Source organism: Typopeltis vanoorti, chromosome 10, assembly GCF_054136105.1.
Source record: "Typopeltis vanoorti isolate ZY-2024b chromosome 10, IOZ_Tvanoo_1.0, whole genome shotgun sequence".
In the NCBI taxonomy this organism is placed as follows: Eukaryota; Metazoa; Arthropoda; class Arachnida; order Uropygi; family Thelyphonidae; genus Typopeltis; species Typopeltis vanoorti.
This window is the reverse complement of record NC_143558.1, coordinates 34,904,830-34,932,647: the sequence shown is the minus strand read 5'-3', so window position 1 is coordinate 34,932,647 and position 27,818 is coordinate 34,904,830. Positions and strand designations below refer to the sequence as shown.

Here is a 27,818-nt window from a genome sequence, read left to right as displayed (position 1 = left end):
GCATATCAAAAGTTCCTGGCAAATAAGTCAGCTTTTGCTCTTAGAGAATACAGAGACAAACGTAAGAAAGTGAAACACTGTGTAAAACTATCTAAACAAAAGTCATGGGAGGACTTTGGCAAGAACATAGAAAATAAACATCAAGCAGGTGGCAAAATATTCTGAAGGCTGTTGAAGAAGCTTAAAAATGGAGGAAAGAGTGCTGTAAAAGGAGTTAGAGATGATAAAGGTGATATGAAAATGGGAGAAAAAGATATCCTTGAAGTATGGAGTAATTACTTTGAAAAATTGGTAAATGAAACAAGCAGTGATAGCACAGTGGTAAAAAACACTTAACAGACATACAGTCTAGAGGTCATACCCATACTTGAAGTAGAAAAAGCCATCAAAGGCTTGAAAAACGTGGTGGAAAGGCATCAGTAGATGATATTCGACCAGAAATGCTGAAGTATGGTGGTATAAAAGTCTTACAGTGGCTGCACTGAATAGTTCAGAATGCCTGGACAGAGGGACGAATTCCAAATGATTGGAGTAGAGCTCTCATAATACCCATATATAAAAAGGGAAATAAAACTGAATGTGAGAATGACAGAGGTATTTCCCTACTGAGTATTCCTGGTAAGATATATGCAAGTATACTTGAGAAACAGTTGAGAAGAATTGTGGAAGAAAAGCTTGGTGAAGAACAAGCTGGATTTAGGTCAAATAGAGGCCGCCAGGATCAGACCTTCACTTTACGTCAAATAGTGGCATAAAACAAAGATCTGTTTTTAAGTTTTGTCGATTTGGAAAAGGTATATGACATGGTGCCAAGAGAGAAGCTATTCAATACGCTACAGTTATATAGTGTCAATGGGGCATTATATCAAGCAATACTTAGTCTTTATTTGAGTTGTAAGTCAGCAGTTAGAATTGAAGGAAGTATGGGAAGATGGTTTATTGTTAAATCTGGTGTGATACAAGAATGTACATTACCTGTTATTCATTATCTATATGGATCACATTATGAAGGAAAGTGGTATTAAACATGATATCAGAATTGGAGATGTTAATGTCAGCTCTTTGCTTTATGCAGACGATGTTATACTTCTAAATGAATCCGCTACAAGTCTGCAAGATTCCCTGACTAAACTGAATAACTGTTGAAATAGATATGGTATGAAGGTCAGCATTAAAAAGACAAAGACAATGAAAATAGGTAGAGTTGTTGAAAATATCAATTGTGTTGTGAACGGAGAATCTGTGGAACAAGTAAACCATTTCAGCTACTTAGGCACAATTTTTAGTGACAATGGTAAATTAAATATGGAAATAGACAAGAGAATCAACAAAGCTGGTATGGTAGGAAGTCAATTGAATAAATTCATATGGAATAAGAGAGAAATTAGTCAGAACACTAAATTAGCTGTATACAAGACAGTGTTCAAACCAGTTTTAACTTATGGGTCTGAGAGCTGGGTCAGAAGTAAAACACTTGACCAAAGACTAGAGACTGCAGATATGAGAGTCCTGAGAAAGATTAGAGGTGTGAACACATGGCATCAATGGTAATATCATATTAAAAACAAGGATATTAGGAAAGAACTTGACATTGTCAGCATCCAAGAGCACATTAGCAGAGCTAAGCTCAGGTGATATGGGCGAGGAAAGATTAGCAAAAGAAGTGTTCTCTGCCAGGTTGGCAGGAAAACGACTCAGAGGAAGACCAAGATATAGGTGGATTGATATGGTACAAAGTGCCTTAGATGATAGAAATATAAGATCTGATAACGTTGGAATGTTGACATTTAACAAACTAATTTGGAGGAAAATTGTAGATAGGAAGTTAGTAACGATGTAAAATTTTTATGGTACTATCATATCCTGTACACCCCTTGAGGGTACATGTCAGGAATTTGATGATGACCAACTGTATAATTTTATCGATAATAAACAATATTTTTTCATGTTTAATTTTTTTTAAAAATTTTTACCATAATTTTGAAATTTTATCCAAACACGTATACACTGTAATTACAGTGTGTATATATATTTCGAAAGTTGCAGCACCCCCACGATTTCCAGCCACGTGCCACCACTGATCCCTTGGATCGGATTTTGGACCAATGTTGTTCACTTCATACATTAATGATATTGGGAAGGATCTAACAGAATATGTTCAATTGTTTGTTGATGCAAAGATAGGCAGGGCAGTTAGCAATGCTCTGATAGACAACACTCATAGAATAATTGGAATAGGCTGGAGCTGTGGGCAAATGGTAAGTCAATGTAAACAAGCATGAGGTTTTGAACTTTGGTATGTGATAAGATTTCTTATGGCATATTATAATGGTGGGATTATGCCTTGAGAAACAGATGAGGCTAGGAATCTTGGAGTTATGGTTGATAAGAAGTTGAAGTTCAAAGGTCACATAGCAAAAACTGCAAATACAACTCAAAAGATAACCATGATGCTGAAACAGACACTGACAAGTAAGCATAAGATTTACAAGGTCTTCATATGACTTTGGTTTCTTAGGTTCTGAGGGGATAAAGAAGCTGCAGAAAGTGTAATTATAAAAATTATATTGAAACTATGGAATCGTAGATTATGGAAACAGATCGAGAGTATGTGGACTTCAGACACTGGCAAACGGGAGAAAGAGAAGTGATATGCTAGAGGTCCATACTATTCTGAAAGGGTGTTATTGGATATCTGTTGATTAAATTTTTGATTATATGGAAAGTGGGGAGGGGGCAAAGAGGGTGGTGGGAGGGAAGAATCCATGGAAGTTAAGTTTGTGTGCAATTAAGAAAGGGATGAGAGATAGATTTTCTCTCACAGAGTAGTGAGTGAGCAGAATAGGTTTGCCTAAGGTTTGTTGAAGTGGTGAGTGCATCTAGTGTAGGCGATGTATGCTTCCCTTGAGGAGTCCTTGACTTCCTGGAGATTTCTAATGATGATAATAATGAGAACAATTAACTTCTTTACAAATTGCTACATGTATCAATAATGTAAAACACATATCCAAGATATAAAACACTCTTGCCTTGGAAAGAGTGACTTTCCCAGAGGACTTTTGATTGTTATTAAGATTTTATCAGGCAAGCTAGCTCCATGGGATGCTGGAGTTAACTTGGTAAGAGAAGTTCCATTTCTCATACATAAGTAGTAAAAGAGTATAATGATATTTTACTACATGACAGATTTGAGATAACTGGTTTTATTACTCAAATGGACAGTATATTGCACTATCTAGCTGACTCCCTCCATAATTTAAGGCAATACACAATTCCTAGGATTATGACATACAGGTAACCCCCATATAAAGCAGATGCTAGGTTCCACAAAAATGCTGCGTTATATAAATCGTGTTATGTGAGACTCAGATCACATAGCAAAAGTAGGGTTAGGTTCCGAAATCGTTTTTTTTATGATTATATAAACAATGACATATCCAACAAAAAAATATTTTATTTAATTCAAGTAATTCATGTAAGTTAAGAAAACATATAAACTATGAAACAAATACATAGTATAAAATTATAAAAAATGATAAATTGTACACAAACTTCATTGCACATAATACATAAATGTTTTAGGCAAAATAAAATAAAGTGTATATTTTAATCGTCATTTCAATCTCTCTTCAAAACTAACATTTCGTAGATATTCTTTATTTATGAGTGGCTGGACGTCGTCATCACTTGAAATCTCTTGGACATCATTTGTATAATTCTTGTTGCATACTTCGGTTGGTTTAGTTATCAAGAAGTCAGTAATAAGATCTTGCTTAGCACTATGCTATAATTTTTTATTAAGTTCATAATACAGAGCCAAACAAATATCCAATTGTCTGGTGAATTTTCTGGAGCGCTCCATTGAGAGATCATTATCCATAAAATAACTTTCTTGCCAAGTCCAATCTTTCTGCTAATTTCTTTAAACTGAATTCTTTAAAATGGATTCATCACAATCAGAATCTTCGGCAGAACTTTCCCCACCATTTGGTTCGACGTCATCTATTAATTGTACCAGTTCCTCCTCATTTAAATCTATTTCTCCATCAATTAATTCACTAATTTCGTTTTCAACCATATCGCAAAAGTGCTCTAAATGGCCATTATTATAAAATTATTTTTTTACGTAAAAAAAAAAAAGCATTACATATTGTATGTAACTCACCAAAAAATAAAGTGCTCCGCTTGAGATTAACACATTTATGATTTTTAATGCGCTTTCCTGGCAGAAAACGAAGACAATTTTCAACAATAAATACTTTATATGGTAAACAATTGACATACATGCGTGCTAAGGGGTATTTCCTCTAATATAAATCCGCTACTTATAACTACATGTGCGATTCGGGTAGACCCAAATTTAACGAAGATAAAATTTGATTTTTAAGTTGTGTGTTGAAAAATATATGAAAAGATAAAGGGTTACTACAATTTGTAGACAGTCTTATACGAAACCGCGTTCATCAAGGGTAACTATAATTTGTAGACTGCGTTATATCGAAACTGCGTTGTATAAGTACCGCGTTATACGATTTCATTTCAGGTTACCTGTACCTGGTAACCTGAAATGAAATCGCAGCTCTCATTATGCAGGTCTATTTTATGTAAATCCAACCAAAAAAAAAAAAGTTTTAAACCTGCTATTCATTTAGTACTGTGGGCAGACTATGGGTTAAATAATCTGGAAACCATCTATAGACATCAAACACGGAGCTGTTTGCAAGCCACTGCAGGCTTCCAATAAGCAGGGTGAAAGTCTCACACTGGGAAATGAAATTCACCTATCACTTAAAAGCATTTGTAAATGTCCATCCTCACAGCAAGATCTGAACCTATCACTGTTGGCTGGAGAGCGATAGGCTATCCACTTAATCAACCAGGCCAGCATGCAGTGAAAATCTTATATTCTTTATACCTTATATTCAAAATTTTTATTTCTCATACCAGAAACAAAATAATTCTTTTAAATTGTGTTTGTGGTATGTTTAAATGCATGTAATTTTTTCTTACACCAATACAATATCTGTCTGTTTGAAATGCAGTGAACTGACTGAAACCCATTATAATTAATGCTCCACTCAGTGCAGCTTCAGTTAATACTTAATATTTGTCATATGAATTCAGTGCACTATTTGAGGTACTTTTTCTGTCTAAAATAGTTTATCTTGAATTTGGTTCACTTCTGAATATTCTTAGATTTTATCATCCAATTCTTTATTTAAATAACAAAAGAAGGGAAGATACATACCAACATTAACAAACTGCAAATAAAGACCATGTGTTTCCAGGAAATAGCTATAAAATTGTGGATTTGGTCCACCTAATAAATCCAGCAAAATAAGGGCATCCTAGGAATATGACAGTTTTCATTAATTGTTATAAACTGCTTTCTGTCGAAAAAAATCAGATTAATTTGAATTATAAAAATAACTAATTTATGACAGTAATAAATACTGTAAGAACAAAACAAATATTCTGTGTGTGTATTTTGAAGTGGAATGGAAAATATTTATTGTCACTAGTTGAAAAATGTTGCATGCATGCAATATCTTTCCTCATGATTTGGGAAGCAAGTAGTAATAAATTTCTAATTATACTATATCATGTACTTCACATGATATCTACTCCATTCTCGATTTTGGGAGGGGGTGAATTCTTTTCCAAGCACCTTCAAATGAATCTGATTTGTGCAAAGATGTTAAAATTTTCAAATCTGAGCAAATAGTGATTGTCAAAACTATATTTTTTTACTTTAAGACAAACCACGAGAAATTATGGAAATATAACAAGGTTTATACTTTTTGTATACAGATATGAAAAAGGAATATGATAATCTTAAGAGAAAAGCTATTTAAAATGCTAAATTATGTGGTGTAAACAAGGCATTCTTATTGGAGAATGTCTTGTTTACTGCTTTTATTCTTTCCTCCATTCCTAAGCTTCTTCAATAACCTCCGGAAAATTTTGCCACCTTCTTGATGTTTATTTTCAATGTTCTTGCCTAAGTCCTCTATGACTTTTGTTTAACTAGTTTTACACAGTGTTTCGCTTTCTTACATTTGTCTCTGTATTCTCTAAGAGCAAAAGCTGACTTATTTGCCAGGAACTTTTGATATGCTTTCTTCTTTTCCTTCACTGCCCCTTTAACTTCCTGTGTCCACCATGGAGTTCTAATTTTTCTATCCTTGCAGACAACTTCACCACATGCCTCTCTAGCTGAATCAATCAGGGTTTTCTTCAAGGCCTGCCATTGATTCTCCAAGGTTTGGTTCCTGTTCTCAAACTCTTTCATTTTTCCTTCAATAATCTTTATGTATTTTGGTCTACCATTCACATCTGAGAGCTGCTCAACTTTTATTCGCTTTAAAACTTTCTTAAACGTCATTCTTTTCAATATAAAATTCAATTTTATCCTGCTCAAGTCTAAATAGTGATCACTTCCAATTTCAAATCCTCTGTACACTGTGGTGTCCTGCACAAGGGAGAAAACATCACTATCAACAATAACATAGTCAATGAGACTTTTCTTATTCCTTGCCTCTTCTCTCCATGTGAATTTTTGCACATTTTTATGTTGGAACATGGTGTTAATAATAACCAGTCCATGTCCTGAGCAGAAATCCAACAGGTATTTGCCATTATTATTAGCTTTGCTCTTTTCTCCAAATTTTTCCCAAAACATTTTTGCATGTCTGACAACCACTTCCTACTCTGCTATTTAGATCCCCAACAAGGACCAACTTTTCCTTTTTCATTGTGTCAGTAGCTTTCTCTAGAGCCTCAAAAAATTCCTCCACTTCTACCTAAGTAGAACCTTTTGTGGGACCATAGGCACAAATAAGTCTCATTGTCCAGTTCCCCATTCTGACATTTGCCCAAATCACTCTACTTGACACTGCCTGCCATTCAAGAAGATTAGCCTCGTATTTGGTGTTGAATATTAAGGCTACTCCTTCTTTTCCTTGATTGTCATTGCCTGAATATAACATTTTGTATTTATTGCTCAGAAAGATCTCACCAGTTTTTGTCTTTTTTGAATCTGAAGATTAATATATCAAATATATCCTGTACATCCCCTCGAGAGTATATATCAAATTCCTGATATATACTCTCGAGGGGGTGTACAGGATATGATGGTACTACATGAAAAATTACATCATTATTAACTTCCTATCTACAATTTTCCTCAAAATCAGTCTGTTACCTGTCAAGACTTAAAACATTATCAGATCTTCTATTTCTAACTTTTTTACTGTATCAATCCACCTACATCTTGGTCTTTTTCCTGCCAACCTGGCTGAGCACACTTGTTTGGCTAATCTTTCCTCTCCCATTCTATTTAAGTGGCCATACCACCTGAGATTAGCTCTGGTAACAATGTCAAGTTCTTTCTTAATATCCTCATTTTTAATATGATATTGCCACTGAATCTATCTGTTCATGGCTCTAATCTTTCTCAGGGGACTCTCATATCTGTGGTCTCCAGTCTTTGGTCAAGTGTTTTACTTCTAACCCAGCTCTCAGATCCATAAGTTAAAATTGGTTTGAACACTGCCTTGTATATAGCTAAGTTAGTGTTTTGACTAATTTCCCTCTTCTTCTATATAAATTTATTTAGTTGACTTCCTGCCATACCAGCTTTGTTGATTCTGTTGTCTATTTCCATATTTAATTTACCATCTTCACTAAAAATTGTGCCTAAGTAGCTGAAATGTTTTACTGTTCTATAGGTTCTCCATTCACAATGCAGTTGATATTTTCAATGTTTCTGCCTATTTTCATTGTCTTTGTCTTTTTAATGCTGATCTTCATACCATGTCTATTACAAGAGTTATTCAATTTAGCCAGGGAATCTTGCAGACTTAGCGGATTTATTTAGAAGTATAACATCATTCGCATAAAGCAAAAGAGCTGAGATTAACATCTCCAATTTTGGTATTAGGTTTAATACCACTTTCCTTCATAATGTGATCCATATAAAAAAATAATGAATAACAAAGGGGATAAAGTACATACTTGTCTGACACTAGATTTAACATCAAACCACCTTCCAGTACTTCCTTTAATTCTAACTGCTGACTTACAACTCAAATAAAGACCAAGTATAGCATTTTCATCTAACCACATAAGCATTTTCATCTATTTTATTTGTATGGTTAGATGAAAGTGCAGGAATGGTAGTAGCCAATTCAAGAGGAACAATGCCTATCAAAGTACAGTAACCCCCCTCCTGAGTTAGGTAAGTAATGCGTTCTGTAAACCTTTACGTAACTTGAATTTTACATAAGTCGAATTTGTAAATTGCTTAAGTGTAACTTCGTAAGAAACTGCAATATTTATTATTACTATATGTATGTATATATACAGATATGTATATAATTTACAAAGTATTATTTTATAAATGAAACATCATGCAGCAGTATTTTCTCGGATATAAACTATAAAAGTATGAAAAATGCAAACTTTATCCTTCACTATCGTATTCACTGTCGAAATAGGTAGATTTATATCCTGAGCTATTGTTGATATAATTTTCCCATCTTCATACATACGAATTATTTTCAACTTTTCTTCTAAAGTAATTGCAGATCTTTATTTCTTAGTCTTATTAGCGCATTCGGTTTTGCATTTCAAATCCATTTTAAGTGTAAATAAACAACGAACACTAATGGTGATAAACAAGTGACTAAACTAACCATGCGAGGCATGGACTACTGACGGGTCGGGGAAAGGAGGAATTGTTTACGGACTCCTTATTTCTACGCACTTGCCCTCTGCTGCTCTCGACATTTACCGGTAGCCTGTCACTGCCTGTTACTATTCGTTACATTTGCTGTGAATGCCAAGTCTAGTTAACATTATGTCATTGCATACTGCAATGGATGTCAAAGACGTTCTCTACCCCCAATGTGGGAAGTCCTCCAAAGTTGGACAGATAAGACATAAAGTGTTAGGAGTTGAGAAAAGAGAAGTAATGTTTAGAATGGAAAAAACATCATCCAGCTTTTTAGAGGCTAAGGGGGCAATATAATTAATATGTCTGTGGCAGGATAAACTGGATGTGACAGTCAACCTAAGAAGAGAAAGTTGATTGTGAAAAGAAACAGGAACATTATCAAAAATGAGAGGGTAGGATTTTTTCTTGTGGGTAATAAGGTAGGCTTGAGTTTTTTTTAGTATTGAACTTTACTAAGTTGTTTGCATCCCATTTCAGGATGTTGAGGTGGTCAGTGTTCAAGTCATTGGTTATGGAAGATCTTGAGGCATCTAACTTTAGGGTACTGCAGGGTTAATTGAATGAGAGAAATGAGGATTTAAAATAAGAGAAAGGGGGTCACTGATGTAAAGGAGGAAGTGTGGGTAAGAGCACAGAACCCTGAGGAACTCCAGCATTGATGTGACGAGAGGAAGCCATCCACCATGATATACACAATGAACAACCAGTAAGAAAGTTGGCAATCCAATGCATATCATGGTGGATATAGGGGTTTTTGACAGTGAAGACTTTTTTTTCAAAACATGGTAAGAAAGGAGAGAACAAGAATCACTAGCAGAAGTTGTATACAAACGTGGTTAGCAAGGATGTTAGAACTATACTTTTTGCTTGAAGGGTGGTGAATGGGTTACCAGAGGTGGGTACTTCATCATTGCATGAGTTATAGTCAGTAAAGATCTTTTCATTTATAACTCCTGTTTTTAATATTACTGATATTTATACTAGAAGCTCAGTGAAAAAAAAAAAAAAAAAAATCATAAGTCATTAAGTTTCAAGTTTACATGATATTTTAATCTATACAAATAGTGCGTTTCTAAAATTAATGCAAAAGATTAATAAAAAGTGAAATAAAATTCTGTATACAAAATTGGCAGTGTCCACCAACAAAATCTGTGTGCAAAATCGATTAAATTCACAAATGCTATGGAAGTTGTAGTAACCAGTATTAACTTTATTAAGTCGCATGCACTTAATCACTGCCAAATTAAGGAGTATTTGGCAGACCTATTTTCAGATTATGAAGATGTGTCTTATTATTGTGAAGCGAGGTGGTTGAGTAAAGGTAAAATATTAAAACGATTTTATGATCTGAGACAAGCCATTGCAGGTTTTATGGACATAAAAGGAAACACAATTAACCAAGTAAAAGATGATGAGTGTGTGTGTGTGATTTAGCATTCCTTGTAGATGTCAACGGATACCTAAACGAACTGAATCTTAAATTGCAAAAAACAAGGACAATTGGTTCATGAACTGCATGGACATGTCAAAGCTTTTTGTAATAAACTAAGATTGCTGGAAAAGAGCTAAAAATTGTTATCATTTTCCTATTCTAGCAACTCATAAAAATATCCCTTATAATTGTTATGGAGATGAACTGAAGGCACTAATAGAGCAATTTGATACAAGGTTTGCCGACTTCAAAAACAAAGACTCTATATTCGCTCATCCGATGGATGCTGATGTAAATAATGTGCCAGAAAACTTACAGATGGAACTTATTGAGCTTCAAGCAGATTTAGTGCTAAAATCACAATTTAACAACATTGCTTTGATGGATTTTTATAAATTTTATTTGGTGGAAGAAAAATATACAAATTTACATGCCTTTTCAAGAAAAATCATTCGGCAGCACATATATGTGTGAACAGTTTTTTCCGAGAATGAAATACAATAAATCAAAAATTCGGACAAGAATAACAGACGAAAACCTCGAAAATTCTATGCCATTATCCTAAGTAATATTAACGTCAATATTGATAATCTCATAGTTGAAGTACGAGGCCAATCTCCACATTAAATTGTTATGTCGTTCATTATATTATAAAATTTATGTAGAGCTTTATACCAAAGCATTATCATCATCATCATCATCAAATTCCTGCCATGTACCCTCAAGGGGTGTACAGGATATGACAGTACTACATGAAAAAATTATATCATTACTAACTTCCTATCTACAATTTTCCTCCAAATCAGTCTGTTACTTGTCAAGACTCCAACATTATCAGATCTTATATTTCTATCGTCTAAGGCACTTTGTACAGTATCAATCCACCTATATCTTGGTCTTCCTCTGGGTCGTTTTCCTGCCAACCTGGCAGAGAACACTTGTTTTGCTAATCTTTCCTCTCCCATTCTATTTAAGTGACCATACCATCTGAGATTAGCTCTGCTAACGCATTCCTGGATGCTGACAATGTCAAGTTCTTTCCTAATATCCTCATTTTTAATATGATATTGCCATTGATGCCATCTGTTCACGCCTCTAATCTTTCTCAGGACTCTCATATCTGCGGTCTCTAGTCTTTGGCCAAGTGTTTTACTTCTGACCCAGCTCTCAGATCCATAAGTTAAAATTGGTTTGAACACTGTCTTGTATACAGCTAATTTAGTGTTCCGACTAATTTCTTTCTTATTCCATATGAATTTATTCAATTGACTTCCCACGATACCAGCTTTGCTGATTCTGTTGTCTATTTCTATATTTAGTTTACCATCTTCAGTAAAAATTGTGCCTAAGTAGCTGAAATGTTTTACTTGCTCCACAGGTTCTCCATTCACAACACAGTTGACATTTTCAATGATTCTGCCTATTTTCATTGTCTTTGTCTTTTTATTGCTGACCTTCATACCATATCTATTACAACAGCTATTCAATTTAGTCAGAGAATCTTGCAGACTTGTAGCGGATTTATTTAGAAGTATAACATCATCTGCATAAAGCAAAGAGCTGACATTAACATCTCCAATTTTGATATCAGGTTTAATACCACATTCCTTCATAATGTGATCCATATATATAATGAATAACAGAGGGGATAATGTACATCCTTGTCTTACACCAGATTTAACATTAAACCATCTTCCTGTACTTCCTTCAATTCTAACTGCTGACTCACAACTCAAATAAAGACTAAGTATTGCTTGATATAATGCCCCATTGACACCATATAACTGCAGCGTATTGAATAGCTTCTCTCTTGGCCCCTTGTCATATGCCTTTTCCAAATCGACAAAACTTAAATACAGATCTTTGTTATATTCCCATGCTTTCTCGACTATTTGTCGTAAAGTGAAGATCTGATCCTGACAGCCTCTATTTGGCCTGAATCCAGCTTGTTCTTCACCAAGCTTTCCTTCCACAATTCTTCTCAACCGTTTCTCAAGTATACTTGCATAGATCTTGCCAGGAACACTCAGTAGGGAAATACCTCTGTAATTCTCACATTCAGTTTTATTTCCCTTTTTATATATGGGTACTATGAGAGCTCTACTCCAATCATCGGGAATTCGTCCCTCTGCCCAGGCTTTCTGAACTATGCAGTGCAGCCACTGTAAGACTCTTATACCACCATACTTCAGCATTTCTGGTCGAATATCATCTACTCCTGCTGCCTTTCCACATTTCAAGCCTTTGATGGCTTTTTCTACTTCAAGTATGGATATGTATTCCTGACTGTATGCCTGGTCAGTGTTTTTTATCATTGTGCTGTCATCACTGCTTGTTTCATTTAGCAGTTTTTCAAAGTAATTACTCCATACTTCAAGGATATCTTTTTCTCCTGTTTTCATTTCACCTTTATCATCTCTAATTCCTTTTACAGCACTCTTTCCTCCATTCCTAAGCTTCTTCAACAACCTCCAGAATATATTGCCACCTTCTTGATATTTATTTTCTATATTCTTGCCAAAGTCCTCCCATGACTTTTGTTTAGCTAGTTTTACACACTGTTTAGCTTTCTCACATTTGTCTCTGTATTCTGTACGAGTAAAAGCTGACTTATTTGCCAGGAACTTTTGATATGCTTTCTTCTTTTCCTTCACTGCCTCTTTAACTTCCTATGTCCACCAGGGAGTTCTGATTTTTTTATCCTTGCACACAACCTCACCACATGCCTCTCTGGCAGAATCAATCAATGTTTCCTTCAGAGTTTGCCACTGAATCTCCAAGGTTTGATTCCTGTTCTCAAACTCTTTCATTTTCTTTTCAATAATATTTCTGTATTTTAGTCTACAGTTCACATCTGAGAGCTGCTCAACTTTTATTCGCTTTAAAACTTTCTTACATGTTATTCTTTTCAATATGAAATTCAATTTTATCCTGCTCAAGACTAAATAGTGATCACTTCCAATTTCAAATCCTCTGTACACTCTGGTGTCCTGCACCAGGGAGAAAACATCACTATCAACAATAACATAGTCAATGAGACTTTTCTTATTCCTAGCCTCTTCTCTCCATGTGAATTTGTGCACATTTTTATGTTGGAACATGGTGTTAGTAATAACCAGTCCATGTCCTGAGCAGAAATCCAACAGATATTTGCCATTATTATTAGCTTTGCTCTTTTCTCCAAATTTTCCCAAAATATTTTTGTATGTCTCACAATCATTTCCTACTCTGCTATTTAGATCCCCAACAAGGACCAACTTTTCCTTTTTCATTGTGTCAGTTGCTTTTTCTAAAGCCTCAAAAAATTCCTCCACTTCTATCTTAGTAGAACCTTCTGTGGGACCATATGCACAAATAAGTCTCATTGTCCAGTTCCCCATTCTCATATTTGCCCACATTACTCTACTTGAGACTGACTGCCATTCAAGAAGATTAGCCTCGTATTTTGTGTTGAATACTATGGCTACTCCTTCTTTTCCTTGATTGTCATTGCCTGAATATAACATTTTGTATTTATTGCTCAGAAAGATCTCACCAGTTTTGGTCTTTTTTGTTTCAGTCACCCCTATTATGTCGATCTGGTACTTATCTAATTCCTCAGCTAGCTCCATTTCTTTGCCATTCAGGCTTCTTACGTTGATAGTACCGATCTTTAACTCTGGTGATGTTGAGTTGGGGTTTGTTTTCAGATTTGTTCCAGTAGCTGACTTTTCGCTGTTCGCCCTGGTTCCCTGGTGAAAACAACGGGGGCCTTGTTTAACCGGGCGACGCCCCAGCCGGCATGAAATTTTGTCATGTTGTACAATCATTTTTTATTTTGGTTTAACCAATAAGAATACAATTTGGTCGGCTAAATCCCAAATTGCCAGCCCATCCTCGTTCGTTCAGTATCAAAGTAGATACCCAACAGGGTGCACCACGAGAAGGTGAGGATTGGACATTAGGTCAGAAGCCCTGGTCGGTTCTCCGCATTCCTTTAAAGGCTATGTGGAGGTCTCCTCTCAGTTATACAGCTTTGACCCTTAAGCACCCCCCAAAGCATTATATTGTAAATAAATGGAATATGAAGTAGCAACTTGTTTTAATTCATTTAACATTAATTTATTTTATTTAATAATTTGGTCTGGCCCTTGAAAAATTATTTGTCACCATTGGTGGGTGACAAATAATTCTGTCATTCTGTCTCCATTGGCTTTTGTTGGGACAAAAGCCAATGGAGATAGAATGATAATTTGGCCCCCGAACTAGGAAAGGTTGCCCATGCCTGGTTTACACCGTATTATCTCACGACACTTTCTTGCACTACCATTACGTCAAATGAGGTAATTTTTTATAATTAACATAACCATTTTATTTTTTATTTTCCTGTCTGTTTTAATAAATTATGTCTTATAAAAGGCTCCAGAAGCAAATATAAAACAAATCACGTAGTTGTTTCAGAAACGCGCCTCCGGTAAAAGGCCTAGCTGTTGCAGAAGTGCGACTCCAGTAAAATAAGAGTTAATTAAAGCACAAGATTCAGCTATAAGCCGAAAATTAAATTGTTCGTATGATTTTGCCTGTGATATTGTAACTGTGTTGATTTCCACCTAATATTCAACAAAATAATCTTTTTATTTCTGTATTTAACAGATCCCAAGAACCTAGATGAAACGTGTTCAGTTAAGTGGTGCACAAAAGCGAAAACTGTCAAAAAGGAAACAAGAGGAGACTTTGAAATTAGATTCCAAGACTGCAAAGCTGACTGATTTCTTCACACAAGTTCCACAACATTATATACCAATTCCTGATCAGAGCCAATCTCCGTCATCAGGAGTGAACACAAATACCACTTTGATCACTTCAAAATCAAATATGATGATGTTGGAATCATCGAGGTGTCATAAGCAGGTTCATCTAGCTCATGGCTCACTACTGACCTCACTTTGTCTGTAAATTCTCTTGATATCTCTACTGCAAATGTTGATGTAACAAAACATTCTGAGGTTGAAATAATTGCTGAAAATGAAAGTTTAGTAGGCCATGGTGATGGTGGTGAAATAATTCAGTCTGCAAAAGATGAAGTAAATATAGCAAAAGATCCAGGATTGTGGCTTGATTTCTCTGCTGATGACGTGGCTTATTCGGCTGCTTGTGGACCCAGTGACTGTCAACACCACAATGGGCCATTTGACAAGTCTTACCAATATTTCAGTAGTGGCAAACCAGTAAGATACTGTTCGCAGAAACTTTTTGTTGGGACAAAAAAAAGCCAATGATGAGGAATACAAGAGAGCGGTTATTGTATTCACCATCAACGGGATCAGTTTATTGTTTTGTTTGTAAACTGTTTGCTCCTAAAAATTTCTCACATTTTGTTACAAGAGAAGGGTTCAGTGACTGGCGAAATACTATTGTAATTGATCAACATGAAAAAAGCACTATTCACCGAGACTCTATGCTAACATACTTAACTCGCAGACAAGGTGTAGGATTGGGACAACAGTTGGAAAAACAAATTCAGGAAGAGTGTAATTACTGGGAACATGTCCTGAGACGTGTCATAGCTGTTATTCATACGTTAGCTGAACGTGGCTTGGCTTTTCGAGGAACAGAAGAAAGATTTGGATCATTGCAAAATGGGAACTTTTTAGGGCTGCTTGAGCTCATACTTGAGTCGGTTTGATCCATTTTTAGCAGGTCACATTGCAAAATATGGAAATTGTGGCAAAGAAAATCCTTATCTTTGGGATTTTGAGAAACTCATTCAACTGTTGGCTCAAAAGGTCCAAGTGCTTATTGTTGATGAAGTAAAATCTGGTTATTTTAGTTTGTCAGTTGATTCAACACCAGATCTGTCACATATCGACCAGTTAAGTGTTGTACTTAGGTACTTAAAAGATGGACAGCCTATTGAATGCTTTTTAACCTTTCTGGAAATGAAAAGCCATACCAGTGAGGAAATGGCAAATCAGATGTTGCAGTACTTATGTAAAGTTTGTCAGCTAAACTTTTCAAAATGTAGGGGTCAGTCTTATGACAATGCTGCTAACATGTCTGGGCATTATAAGGGGATGCAGCAAAACATTTTAGAAACAAACAAGTTTGCTATATATTTGCCCTGTACAGCTCATTCACTAAATTCGGTAGGCCGAAGTGCTGTTGACTGCTGTCAAGAGGCGGTTAATTTCTTCTCTACAGCATGGTTGCTCTATACCTTTTTTTTTTTTCAGCTTCGACCAGCTCCAGTGGACAATTCTTAAAGGTTGTTTTGGAAATGAAAATGTCTTAAAATCCCTCTCTGATACCAGATGGGAGGCACAGGTTATGGCAACAGCAGCAATTTTGAAATCTTTCCTTCAAATTTTAGAAGTGTTAGACTGTATAGCCAAAGACCAGTTACAAAAGGGAGACACTAGAAGAGAAGCAGATAATATTACAAATAAGATGCAAGAGCTAGAATTCGTTTTTATGTTGAATTTTTGTGATGAGATTTTGCAAAATTTTCATAGAGTAAGCCAAGTTCTACAGAATGAGGATGTCAACTTAAAAAACATGTGCAGATCTGTATGGATCATTAGCTGACCAATTGTGCACTTCACGAAATGAATTTGAACGATATGAAGCAGCTACAAAGGAAGTGCTACCAGATGTTGATTCCAAGGCAACTCAAACTCACAAACGTATCAGAAAGAAGGTACTCAATGATGGAGATGCTCCAGACATATATCTGAATGCCAGAGATAAATTTCGTATCACCACCTTTTACACAATTGTTGACAAACTTGAAACTGAGATGATAAGAAGAAGAAGAGGAGAGATATACAAAGAAATATCAGAGAGATTTTCTTTTCTAAGTGATGTGCCACATAATGCTACTTTAGTGACATCATCATCTACTGAAATTGAAAGGTATTCTCAGTGTTGTCAAAAGCTGATTGATGCTTACCCAGAGGACTTGAACACTAATTTCTCAGCTGAGCTTCAGCAGTTTCACTCATATGTGCGCCATAAGTCTGCACTGTAGAGAAGAAATTAACCGCCTCTTGACAGCAGCCAACAAAAAATGTAAAAACAATATTCAGTCATGGTGAACTTTATAAAATAATTGTAGAAGACAATATTGAATGTGCCTTTCCAAATATAGACATTGCCTTTCATATATTTTTAACATTAATGGTCACAAATTGCTCAGCTAAGCGTTCATTTTCTCAGTTGAAGTATATTAAAAAAAGAACAACTATGCAACAAGGCAGGTTGAATGCCTTATCTCTAAGTATAGAAGCAGATGTGTTATGTAAGATTAATTTTGAGGATCTGATCAAAGACTTTGCAATTAAAAAAAAGTAGGAGAAAACTTTTCAAATCTAAATAAAGTTGAAGTATATAAAAATAAACATTATTTTCCATCTTACTATAAGTCTACCCTACTCCTTTATCACTGTTGTAGAGAGGAAAGAACAAGAAGGATAAAAAGTTTGTTCTGTATATATGAACTATGAATGAATGAATGCTGTCTGATTTTATGTCTTGCTGATGCAATTTCTAATTAAAAATAGCCATCAAAACTGCAGTAGCTAAAACTGAATGTTGTGTGATAAGAAGAGAGAATGAATGAATGTGTGATGTGTGTGTGTGTGTGTGTGTGTGTGTGTGTGTGTGTGTGTGTGTGTGTGTGTGTGAGAGAGAGAGAGAGAGAGAGAGAGAGAGAGAAAAAGGTTCTTTGCATTCCAGAGAGAATTTGATCACATCTTTCCAACCAAAGAGAGTCATTGAAAATTAATGAGCTATGTAGATTCAGAGAGAGAGAGAGAGAGAGAGAGGTTCTTAATTACCCTAAGTATTCTCCTGAGTTGCAGAAGGATAATCTTGGTGGGGGGGGGGGGTCACCTCATCTAAAAGAAGTATTCAATGACTGGATGGATTTGTACAGAGTTGATGGTTGTTCATGTAGGTATTTGGATGAAAAGAGAAAAACATGTTGATGCAATGTGTGATATTTTTATACAAAGAAAATAGTACAGAATTAAAGCTAATTTATCCAGGGAAAGAAATGCAATCTCATCTTACCTGGAGAATTATAAAAATGAGGGTAAGAAGTTCTTTATTGTTAAAAAATAAGACACAAACATAACTTGTATTAAAATTAATAAAATTATGTTATGGCCGATAAAGAATAGTTTGTAAATTAGTATTTATGGTGGATGCAGACAGTCTGGAAGTTTTCTTGGTTTATGTTATGTAAAGATTTTCAAAATTATGAAGATTAGTATGGCACACTGTCACCAACAAAAATGTGGACTGGATTTTATATCAACTGTAGACAATCACTGGTTTACAAAAGGGGGAGAATAATGATAATTACTTGGTAAAAGAAAGTAGGACCTCCTTTACTCTGGAACTCAAACACAGATTTGGTCATAGGCAAAGTGACCGAACTATACTGGGCAATAAATTTTGTTCCATCAGTGTTTTGGACTTAGCATTTTTTTTTTTTTTTCACCAGAGGTCAGGCCAACAATTGTTGTAGCGGTTGGTCAGGTCTTTAACAAACCAGTTCGATTGTAGTATAGCTTGTTTCCTGTGTATAGTTGTATACTCCAGAAGATGACTTTGACATAAAGGTCGAAACGTCGAATGTAGATTTTAGTTATATTAAACTAAAGTTTTTATTCAAACACAGTAGTTGTCTCCATAATTTTCAAAAATGCATTCGGATCACCATGTAAGCCTAAAAGAAAGGGACTTAGTATATTCTTCTCTGACCATCTCATGATAGCAATGGTTATGATAATGCTCTTTGGATGGAAAGACCCAAGTTCGAACATAATCTAGGATGTAAAGAATCTGTTGAAAAGTCTCCTTTATAATGAATTTTGAACTACATGCAAGTTAGGATTTTTCCTGCAGTAAACTAAGATTTTTCATCCCATAAGACAGAAAAACTAACCAAGATATAGCAGACTATGCAGACCAGATTAACTGCACTATTGTAGTATTAATCAAGCCCCTACAAAGCCATTAAACCAAATATGTAAAGGAAAGATGAAGATTTTTGTATTAATGGCAAAGACTAAAAAGTTTTTCAGTGAGACATTTTTATTAAATGGAAGAAAAATATGATTCCTTAAATAATCCTTAAAAATGAAAACACACCAATAAACAATAATGTCTCACATTTTGCAGACAACATGCTTTGTGTGTCATCATAATATTTAAACATATTACTCACAATTCTGTCTAGGTGTGATGCAAACTCTTCACGACCTTTGCAATGCTCCATATCCTTTTCAGTTGGGAATGGCATGTGATTCCATTTTTCAGCAAGATGACGTGAACCATAAAGTGAATCTTTACTGCTCCACTTCTGAAATGCTTCCTCCCCATCAAAAAATATGAACTGCAGTGTCAAATCATTCTAGAAACAAATATATTAATATAATGCTCATGAAGCAAAAAAAAATCATGTTTTGAAATCTAGTTATATTAGGCTAAAAAATAAGGTTTAAATTGTACAAATTATTCTATAGAATAAAAAACTTATGATGGTAATTTGTTATACAAAATTTTCATAATGCAAACCATTATGTTAATGGCAAAATAGATAATTTGTTCTACCTACACAGAATTCAGATATCTAACATAATTTCTAATTTAAATTTGAAATAAATATTATAATAAAATACTAATATGTACTGACATATTAGAGTATAGTACAATAAATGATTAAAAATTATATCAATACATTCTACAGTATCAATAAGATGAGGTTACTTAAAGGATGTACATGGTGACCATTACTATGAAGTGAGTAATGGTTATACATATGTAAAACATACAGATTTAGTTGCGCCTATATATTTCACCCTTGTTACAATGACATTATCAGGGAGAATAAGAGATTGGTAAAACAACATTCAAAATTGAAGTAGCAAATAGCATAGATTTATTACGAGAGTTTCAACAAACAGAACATACTAACACACTATTAGAGTTTGAAGGAAGCAATGGTTGGTTATGGTAGTTCAATATAAGAGTCGTATAAATTATTCAAAAACAAAAACTATGAACAATTAATATCTTGATTACTTCCCAGAACTTTAAGATACACATGCAGTTGGATAGGTTGAGATTCAGACAGTGGTATAGAGTTTTACATTTCAAGTTAGAGACAAATTTAAATCTATTTGAGTGCAGTATCCTGGTTTGATTTCAGAGAACTATGTGTTGAGTGTCAACAAAAACGAAGGTGAACAGAACACTTTTATCCAATACCAAATCTCAGCAAAATGGACAATATGTCAAAAATAATGTTGATGGGAATAATATTGTCATCACTAGGACTGATAAATGTGATGTCACCATTCTGATGAATACTACAGTTTCTACATAAAATTCCATGTACTCCCATTTCAAGTTCACTACTAAGTGTGAATCTAACAAGAGCCTTCCCCATCTGAATACTTTAATAACTGACTTCTACAGGTAATATTCAGTTTACTGTTTGTACATACATCCTTCTCACACCATAGACATTATCAAAACTCTTATATAGCAAGCTCAATCCATCTGGTCTATGATTCCCTTCTACTGAAAGAACTAAAAATAAGTTATTGTGATGGTTAATGGATATGACCAAGACAAATCCATAGAATTCTTATAAATATTACCCCCCCCCCCCAACCAAGCTGTCACTTGATGTTAAAAAATAGTCACCATATCCTACCTTAAAGATACTTAAAATGAATAGTAAAGGGTCTTTGTAGGTGTAATCTACAAAATCATCTTTCAAAATTATTTTGGAAACTTTCTTTCTACCTTCCACCAAGGACAAGTCACTCCCATTCTCTGTCCAAAACTATAATAGTTCTTTGCATCCTAAATGGTATTTAAAATTTGAATCCACACTTTTCAATCAGAGAGTATTATTATTAATGATGAGCTATACAACTTCCTAAATGCTTTCTTTATGGCTATTTTTGATACCTCTTACAATACCTTACATAGATTAACATGACTATCTGAAAAAGTTTGGTAGCTTACAAAACATTTTCCAGACCGAAAGCAGTCCTTGATTTAACAATCCAGTCATGCCTGCTGTATACAATAACTCTATTATTTCCATTGACAAACACTAAATGACATATTACAAATGGCATTATTTCAAAAAACATGTTTTGAAAAGAATATGATAGAGGTAAGAGGTAAACTGGAACAAAAATAAAGAGAAATATCTATTAATTCCTCTCTATTCCATTTTCATAATGTAAAGCTATATCATGAAGTTCATAATAACAGTGTAATATCAGCAGATGTTCAAGGTAAGTGAACTATTTTTAATGATACAAAAGACCAAAATATACAAATTACAAGACAAACTACTATGCCTTACAAATATTTATATTTGAAATTATAATGATTGTAGTGGCAAATTATGATGGATGGCTTATATACTTTGCTGTTCTGCACTTTCAAGGGATAATTTAAAAATCTGCCAGAAATGACAAAATATGATTGTACTTGGAATATGCTGGAGTTTAGCAAACTAATGCAGCAAACTGCAAATGATAAAGTTGTTGGCAAAACAGACATTACATAAAATGTTACTTACATTTTTTTGTTTCTTCAATGGTCCATCCAAATTCTGAGCCAAATGTATCAACATTGAACATGGAACAGCTGAATCTGTTGCTCCTACAAAGGTATATTCCCTGTTCACCAAAGAATCATAATGACAAGCAAGTACCAATCTCCGACAGGAAGCTGGATTCAGAGTGGCCACAATGTTGGAAAATGGCTTTCTTCCATGTGGTGTAGAGGATACAAAAGGATCTTCAGTGACTTCCCAATTCAGTGCTTTCATAGTTTCTACAATATACTAAAATAAAAACATAGCTATAAATTCATAAAATACTTCAAGGTTCAACACTGTATAAAATGCTTAATAAAAAGAAAACCAGGATTCAAAACATCTCAGCTAAATGTGATGCAACCATTCTGAAACACTGTAATAATATTCTTCAGGACATGCACCTGAATAACAAATGGTCTAGGACAGTGTTTCTTAAACTTTCTAAGCCCAAGGACCAGTAAAATGCCTAAAAAAATTCTGCGGGCCAATAAGTTACAGAGGCATAGCTATGGGGAGGGGGAGGGGAAGATCCGCCCCCTGATGGCACCTTTTTTTGGTGTTTATGAAATCTTGCCTTACTGTCTATAAAACAGCAACTGAGTGATGAAATAAACTTCGACAATGTGATCGACGATTTTTGCGAACAGAAAAGCAAGAAAAATAACATTTTAGAATGTTGGAATCCAAGTTTTACTTCAAAAATAAACATACCATTTTTTTAATTTATTTCCCTATACGTCGTTTTGATTTTTTTGTATTTTTTTAAAAAAACCTATGTAGGAATTACCAATATTTCGGAAAAACTGTGCCATTTATAACATAATAAATCTAAAAGCATGTTTTGAAAGATATGGCAACATAATTAATTAAATTGGAAGTAAACAATTAGAAGTGTATCATCATTGAACAAAGTTTTAATTTTTATTAAACAAATAAATAAGATGATATAATTATGTTACTACTTACTTTTAATGAGATGGTTGAGCTTCTCGGCCCTTGCAGAGTTGCTGGGTATCTGGCTCAATATTGGTCAACTTCAGTCGAAGATCGGCACACACACTAAGACGATTTCTGTATTTTGTTTTTATTTGAAGGAGTGATGAAAATCCTTTCTCCAAAGATAGGTTGTAGAAAACTGCAGGACGATTTTCAATGCTTCTTCAGATAATTCCGGAAATTCACTTCTCACTGAAGACGAGATCCAAAATCGAGCAAAACCAAGATCACAGAATTGCATTTTAAGCCCACCGTCACTTGAAAGCTCAATTAACTGTTCTTTTTTCGATAACTAAAGGTCGTTCTCGTGACTGCAAACCTGAAATGGATTGCGAACCCACAGAAATTTTTTATAAAAGTTATTCATAAAATATATGTTTCAAAATTCCATTTCAGATTTTTGAGGTGGTCACAAACCCTTTCGAATTCACTAAAAAGAATTCCAATGTTGGAAAAGGTGCAAATTGTTTGTCTTTTACATAATTAATCCACAAAACCAGTTTTTTCTCGAATGCCTTTATTTTGTCGTAGGCATCAAGAACAGTTAAAAAATTTCCCTGAAGGGAGAGATTTAGTTCATTTAATTTCGAAAAAATGTCTGAAAGATAGGTTAGTGTTGATAACTATGCTTCATCAACAAGGAGTGATGCAAAATTAGAATTACGTTCATTTACAAATAATAAAACTTTGTGCGTTAATTGAAATAACCTTGTTAGTACTTTGCCCCTGGAAAGCCAGTGAATTTCAGAATGAAGCAAAAGTTGTGTATATTCCTTGCCCATTTCATCCCAATGTACTGAAAATAATCTGTTATTTAACGGTCGAGCTTTAATAAAATTAACTAGCTTGACAGCATTTTATAGCACAGTTTTAAATTCTGGTGGTATTCCTTTGGAGGCTAACGCTTCCCTATGTATGAAACAATGCACCCAATTCATATCTGGAGTACTTCTTTGACCTTAGAAGCAACCCCACTATACCTGCCTGTAAGAGCACAAGCTCCATCTGAACAGAAGCCTATACATTTTTCCAACTGGATTCCTCATCATCATCATCATCATCATCAAATTCCTGCCATGTACCCTCAAGGGGTGTACAGGATATGACAGTACTACATGAAAAAATTACATCATTACTAACTTCCTATCTACAATTTTCCTCCAAATCAGTCTGTTACTTGTCAAGACTCCAACATTATCAGATTTTATATTTCTATCGTCTAAGGCACTTTGTACCGTATCAATCCACCTATATCTTGGTCTTCCTCTGGGTCGTTTTCCTGCCAACCTGGCAGAGAACACTTGTTTTGCTAATCTTTCCTCTCCCATTCTATTTAAGTGACCATACCATCTGAGATTAGCTCTGCTAACGCATTCCTGGATGCTGACAATGTCAAGTTCTTTCCTAATATCCTCATTTTTAATATGATATTGCCATTGATGCCATCTGTTCACGCCTCTAATCTTTCTCAGGACTCTCATATCTGCGGTCTCTAGTCTTTGGTCAAGTGTTTTACTTCTGACCCAGCTCTCAGATCCATAAGTTAAAATTGGTTTGAACACAGTCTTGTATACAGCTAATTTAGTGTTCCGACTAATTTCTTTCTTATTCCATATGAATTTATTCAGTTGACTTCCCACGATACCAGCTTTGCTGATTCTGTTGTCTATTTCTATATTTAGTTTACCATCTTCAGTAAAAATTGTGCCTAAGTAGCTGAAATGTTTTACTTGTTCCACAGGTTCTCCATTCACAACACAGTTGACATTTTCAGTGATTCTGCCTATTTTCATTGTCTTTGTCTTTTTATTGCTGACCTTCATACCATATCTATTACAACAGCTATTCAATTTAGTCAGAGAATCTTGCAGACTTGTAGCGGATTTATTAAGAAGTATAACATCATCCGCATAAAGCAAAGAGCTGACATTAACATCTCCAATTTTGATATCAGGTTTAATACCACATTCCTTCATAATGTGATCCATATAGATAATGAATAACAGAGGGGATAATGTACATCCTTGTCTCACACCAGATTTAACATTAAACCATCTTTTTGTACTTCCTTCAATTCTAACTGCTGACTCACAACTCAAATAAAGACTAAGTATTGCTTGATATAATGCCCCATTGACACCATATAACTGCAGCGTATTGAATAGCTTCTCTCTTGGCACCTTGTCATATGCCTTTTCCAAATCGACAAAACTTAAATACAGATCTTTGTTATATTCCCATGCTTTCTCGACTATTTGTCGTAAAGTGAAGATCTGATCCTGACAGCCTCTATTTGGCCTGAATCCAGCTTGTTCTTCACCAAGCTTTTCTTCCACAATTCTTCTCAACCGTTTCTCAAGTATACTTGCATAGATCTTGCCAGGAACACTCAGTAGGGAAATACCTCTGTAATTCTCACATTCAGTTTTATTTCCCTTTTTATATATGGGTACTATGAGAGCTCTACTCCAATCATCGGGAATTCGTCCCTCTGTCCAGGCTTTCTGAACTATGCAGTGCAGCCACTGTAAGACTCTTATACCACCATACTTCAGCATTTCTGGTCGAATATCATCTATTCCTGCTGCCTTTCCACATTTCAAGCCTTTGATGGCTTTTTCTACTTCAAGTATGGATATATATTCCTGACTGCCTGCCTGGTCAGTGTTTTTTATCACTGTGCTGTCATCACTGCTTGTTTCATTTAGCAATTTTTCAAAGTAATTACTCCATACTTCAAGGATATCTTTTTCTCCTGTTTTCATTTCACCTTTATCATCTCTAATTCCTTTTACAGCACTCTTTCCTCCATTCCTAAGCTTCTTCAACAACCTCCAGAATATTTTGCCACCTTCTTGATATTTATTTTCTATATTCTTGCCAAAGTCCTCCCATGACTTTTGTTTAGCTAGTTTTACACGCTGTTTAGCTTTCTTACATTTGTCTCTGTATTCTGTAAGAGTAAAAGCTGACTTATTTGCCAGGAACTTTTGATATGCTTTCTTCTTTTCCTTCACTGCCTCTTTAACTTCCTGTGTCCACCAGGGAGTTCTGATTTTTTTATCTTTGCACACAACCTCACCACATGCCTCTCTGGCTGAATCAATCAATGTTTCCTTCAGAGTTTGCCACTGAATCTCCAAGGTTTGATTCCTGTTCTCAAACTCTTTCATTTTCTTTTCAATAATATTTCTGTATTTTAGTCTACAGTTTACATCTGAGAGCTGCTCAACTTTTATTCGCTTTAAAACTTTCTTACATGTTATTCTTTTCAATATGAAATTCAATTTTATCCTGCTCAAGACTAAATAGTGATCACTTCCAATTTCAAATCCTCTGTACACTCTTGTGTCCTGCACCAGGGAGAAAACATCACTATCTACAATAACATAGTCAATGAGACTTTTCTTATTCCTAGCCTCTTCTCTCCATGTGAATTTGTGCACATTTTTATGTTGGAACATGGTATTAGTAATAACCAGTCCATGTCCTGAGCAGAAATCCAACAGATATTTGCCATTATTATTAGCTTTGCTCTTTTCTCCAAATTTTCCTAAAATATTTTTGTATGTCTCACAATCATTTCCTACTCTACTATTTAGATCCCCAACAAGGACCAACTTTTCCTTTTTCATTGTGTCAGTTGCTTTTTCTAAAGCCTCAAAAAATTCCTCCACTTCTACCTTAGTAGAACCTTCTGTGGGACCATAGGCACAAATAAGTCTCATTGTCCAGTTCCCCATTCTCATATTTGCCCACATTACTCTACTTGAGACTGACTGCCATTCAAGAAGATTAGCCTCGTATTTTGTGTTGAATACTATGGCTACTCCTTCTTTTCCTTGATTGTTATTGCCTGAATATAACATTTTGTATTTATTGCTCAGAAAGATCTCACCAGTTTTGGTCTTTTTTGTTTCAGTCACCCCTATTATGTCGATCTGGTACTTATCTAATTCCTCAGCTAGCTCCATTTCTTTGCCATTCAGGCTTCTTATGTTGATAGTACCGATCTTTAACTCTGGTGATGTTGAGTTGGGGTTTGTTTTCAGATTTGTTCCAGTAGCTGACTTTTCGCTGTTCGCCCTGGTTCCCTGGCGAAAACAACGGGGGCCTTGTTTAACCGGGCGACGCCCCAGCCGGCATGAAATTTTGTCATGTTGTACCATCATTTTTTATTTTGGTTTAACCAATAAGAATACAATTTGGTCGGCTAAATCCCAAATTGCCAGCCCATCCTCGTTCGTTCAGTATCAAAGTAGATACCCAACAGGGTGCACCACGAGAAGGTGAGGATTGGACATTAGGTCAGAAGCCCTGGTCGGTTCTCTGCATTCCTTTAAAGGCTATGTGGAGGTCTCCTCTCAGTTATACAGCTTTGACCCTTAAGCACCCCCTGGATTCCTTTGTGTAATTATTGAGAGTGTGAAATATTTCTTCTCCAGTTGTTCGGGATGACAAAGTTCTACAAAACAGAATATCATCATGAATGTTGTTATCATGCGTATATCTTACGTAGCATATTAACTGTGCATCGTTTGTAACATCTGTAGTCTCGTCTATTTGTAACGCATAATAAGGGCTCTTGTTAACTCTTTCAATTAACTGAGATTCTATGTTACCTGCCATATGATTAATTCTGTGACCAGTGTCATTTGAAAGAGGAATCAAATCAACATGTTTTAGTAACTTGCTGCCAAGCATTGTTTTTACCACATCTTTTATAGCTGGAAGTAGTAAATTTTCCCCAATAGAATGAGGTTTCCCTGTTTTCACTATGTGCAAACTTAAGAGATAGGATACTTCCATTGCTTTCCTATTAATCGAACCCATGGCTGAAACTATATCTTTCCCATGATTTAATGTCCCTAAGTGTCGCTGAAAAAATTCAATTGGATTAATTTTCACATCACAATGTTTAGTTTCTAAATGTCGAAGTTTCGCAGGTTTCATGCACTTGTTCAACAACACTTCATAACACAAAACACATTGAGGTTTCTGTTCACTTTCATATCCACACCAAGTAAACCCGAATTCCAAAT

The 27,818-nt window shown here is 35.0% G+C and overlaps 1 protein-coding gene across 1 annotated transcript in view; it reads right to left on the bottom strand.

The window, feature by feature from the left end:
* Positions 1-27,818, bottom strand: part of LOC150102327 (glutaminyl-peptide cyclotransferase-like) — a 64,874-nt gene that overhangs the window by 22,870 nt on the left and 14,186 nt on the right. The window contains exons 3-5 of the mRNA XM_090399396.1: positions 21,760-22,026; positions 19,381-19,566; positions 5,249-5,348 (exon numbers count right to left, since the gene is read on the bottom strand). Coding sequence (XP_090255522.1) covers positions 5,249-5,348; positions 19,381-19,566; positions 21,760-22,026 — 553 coding nt within the window. The remainder of the gene's footprint in view (positions 1-5,248; positions 5,349-19,380; positions 19,567-21,759; positions 22,027-27,818) is intronic.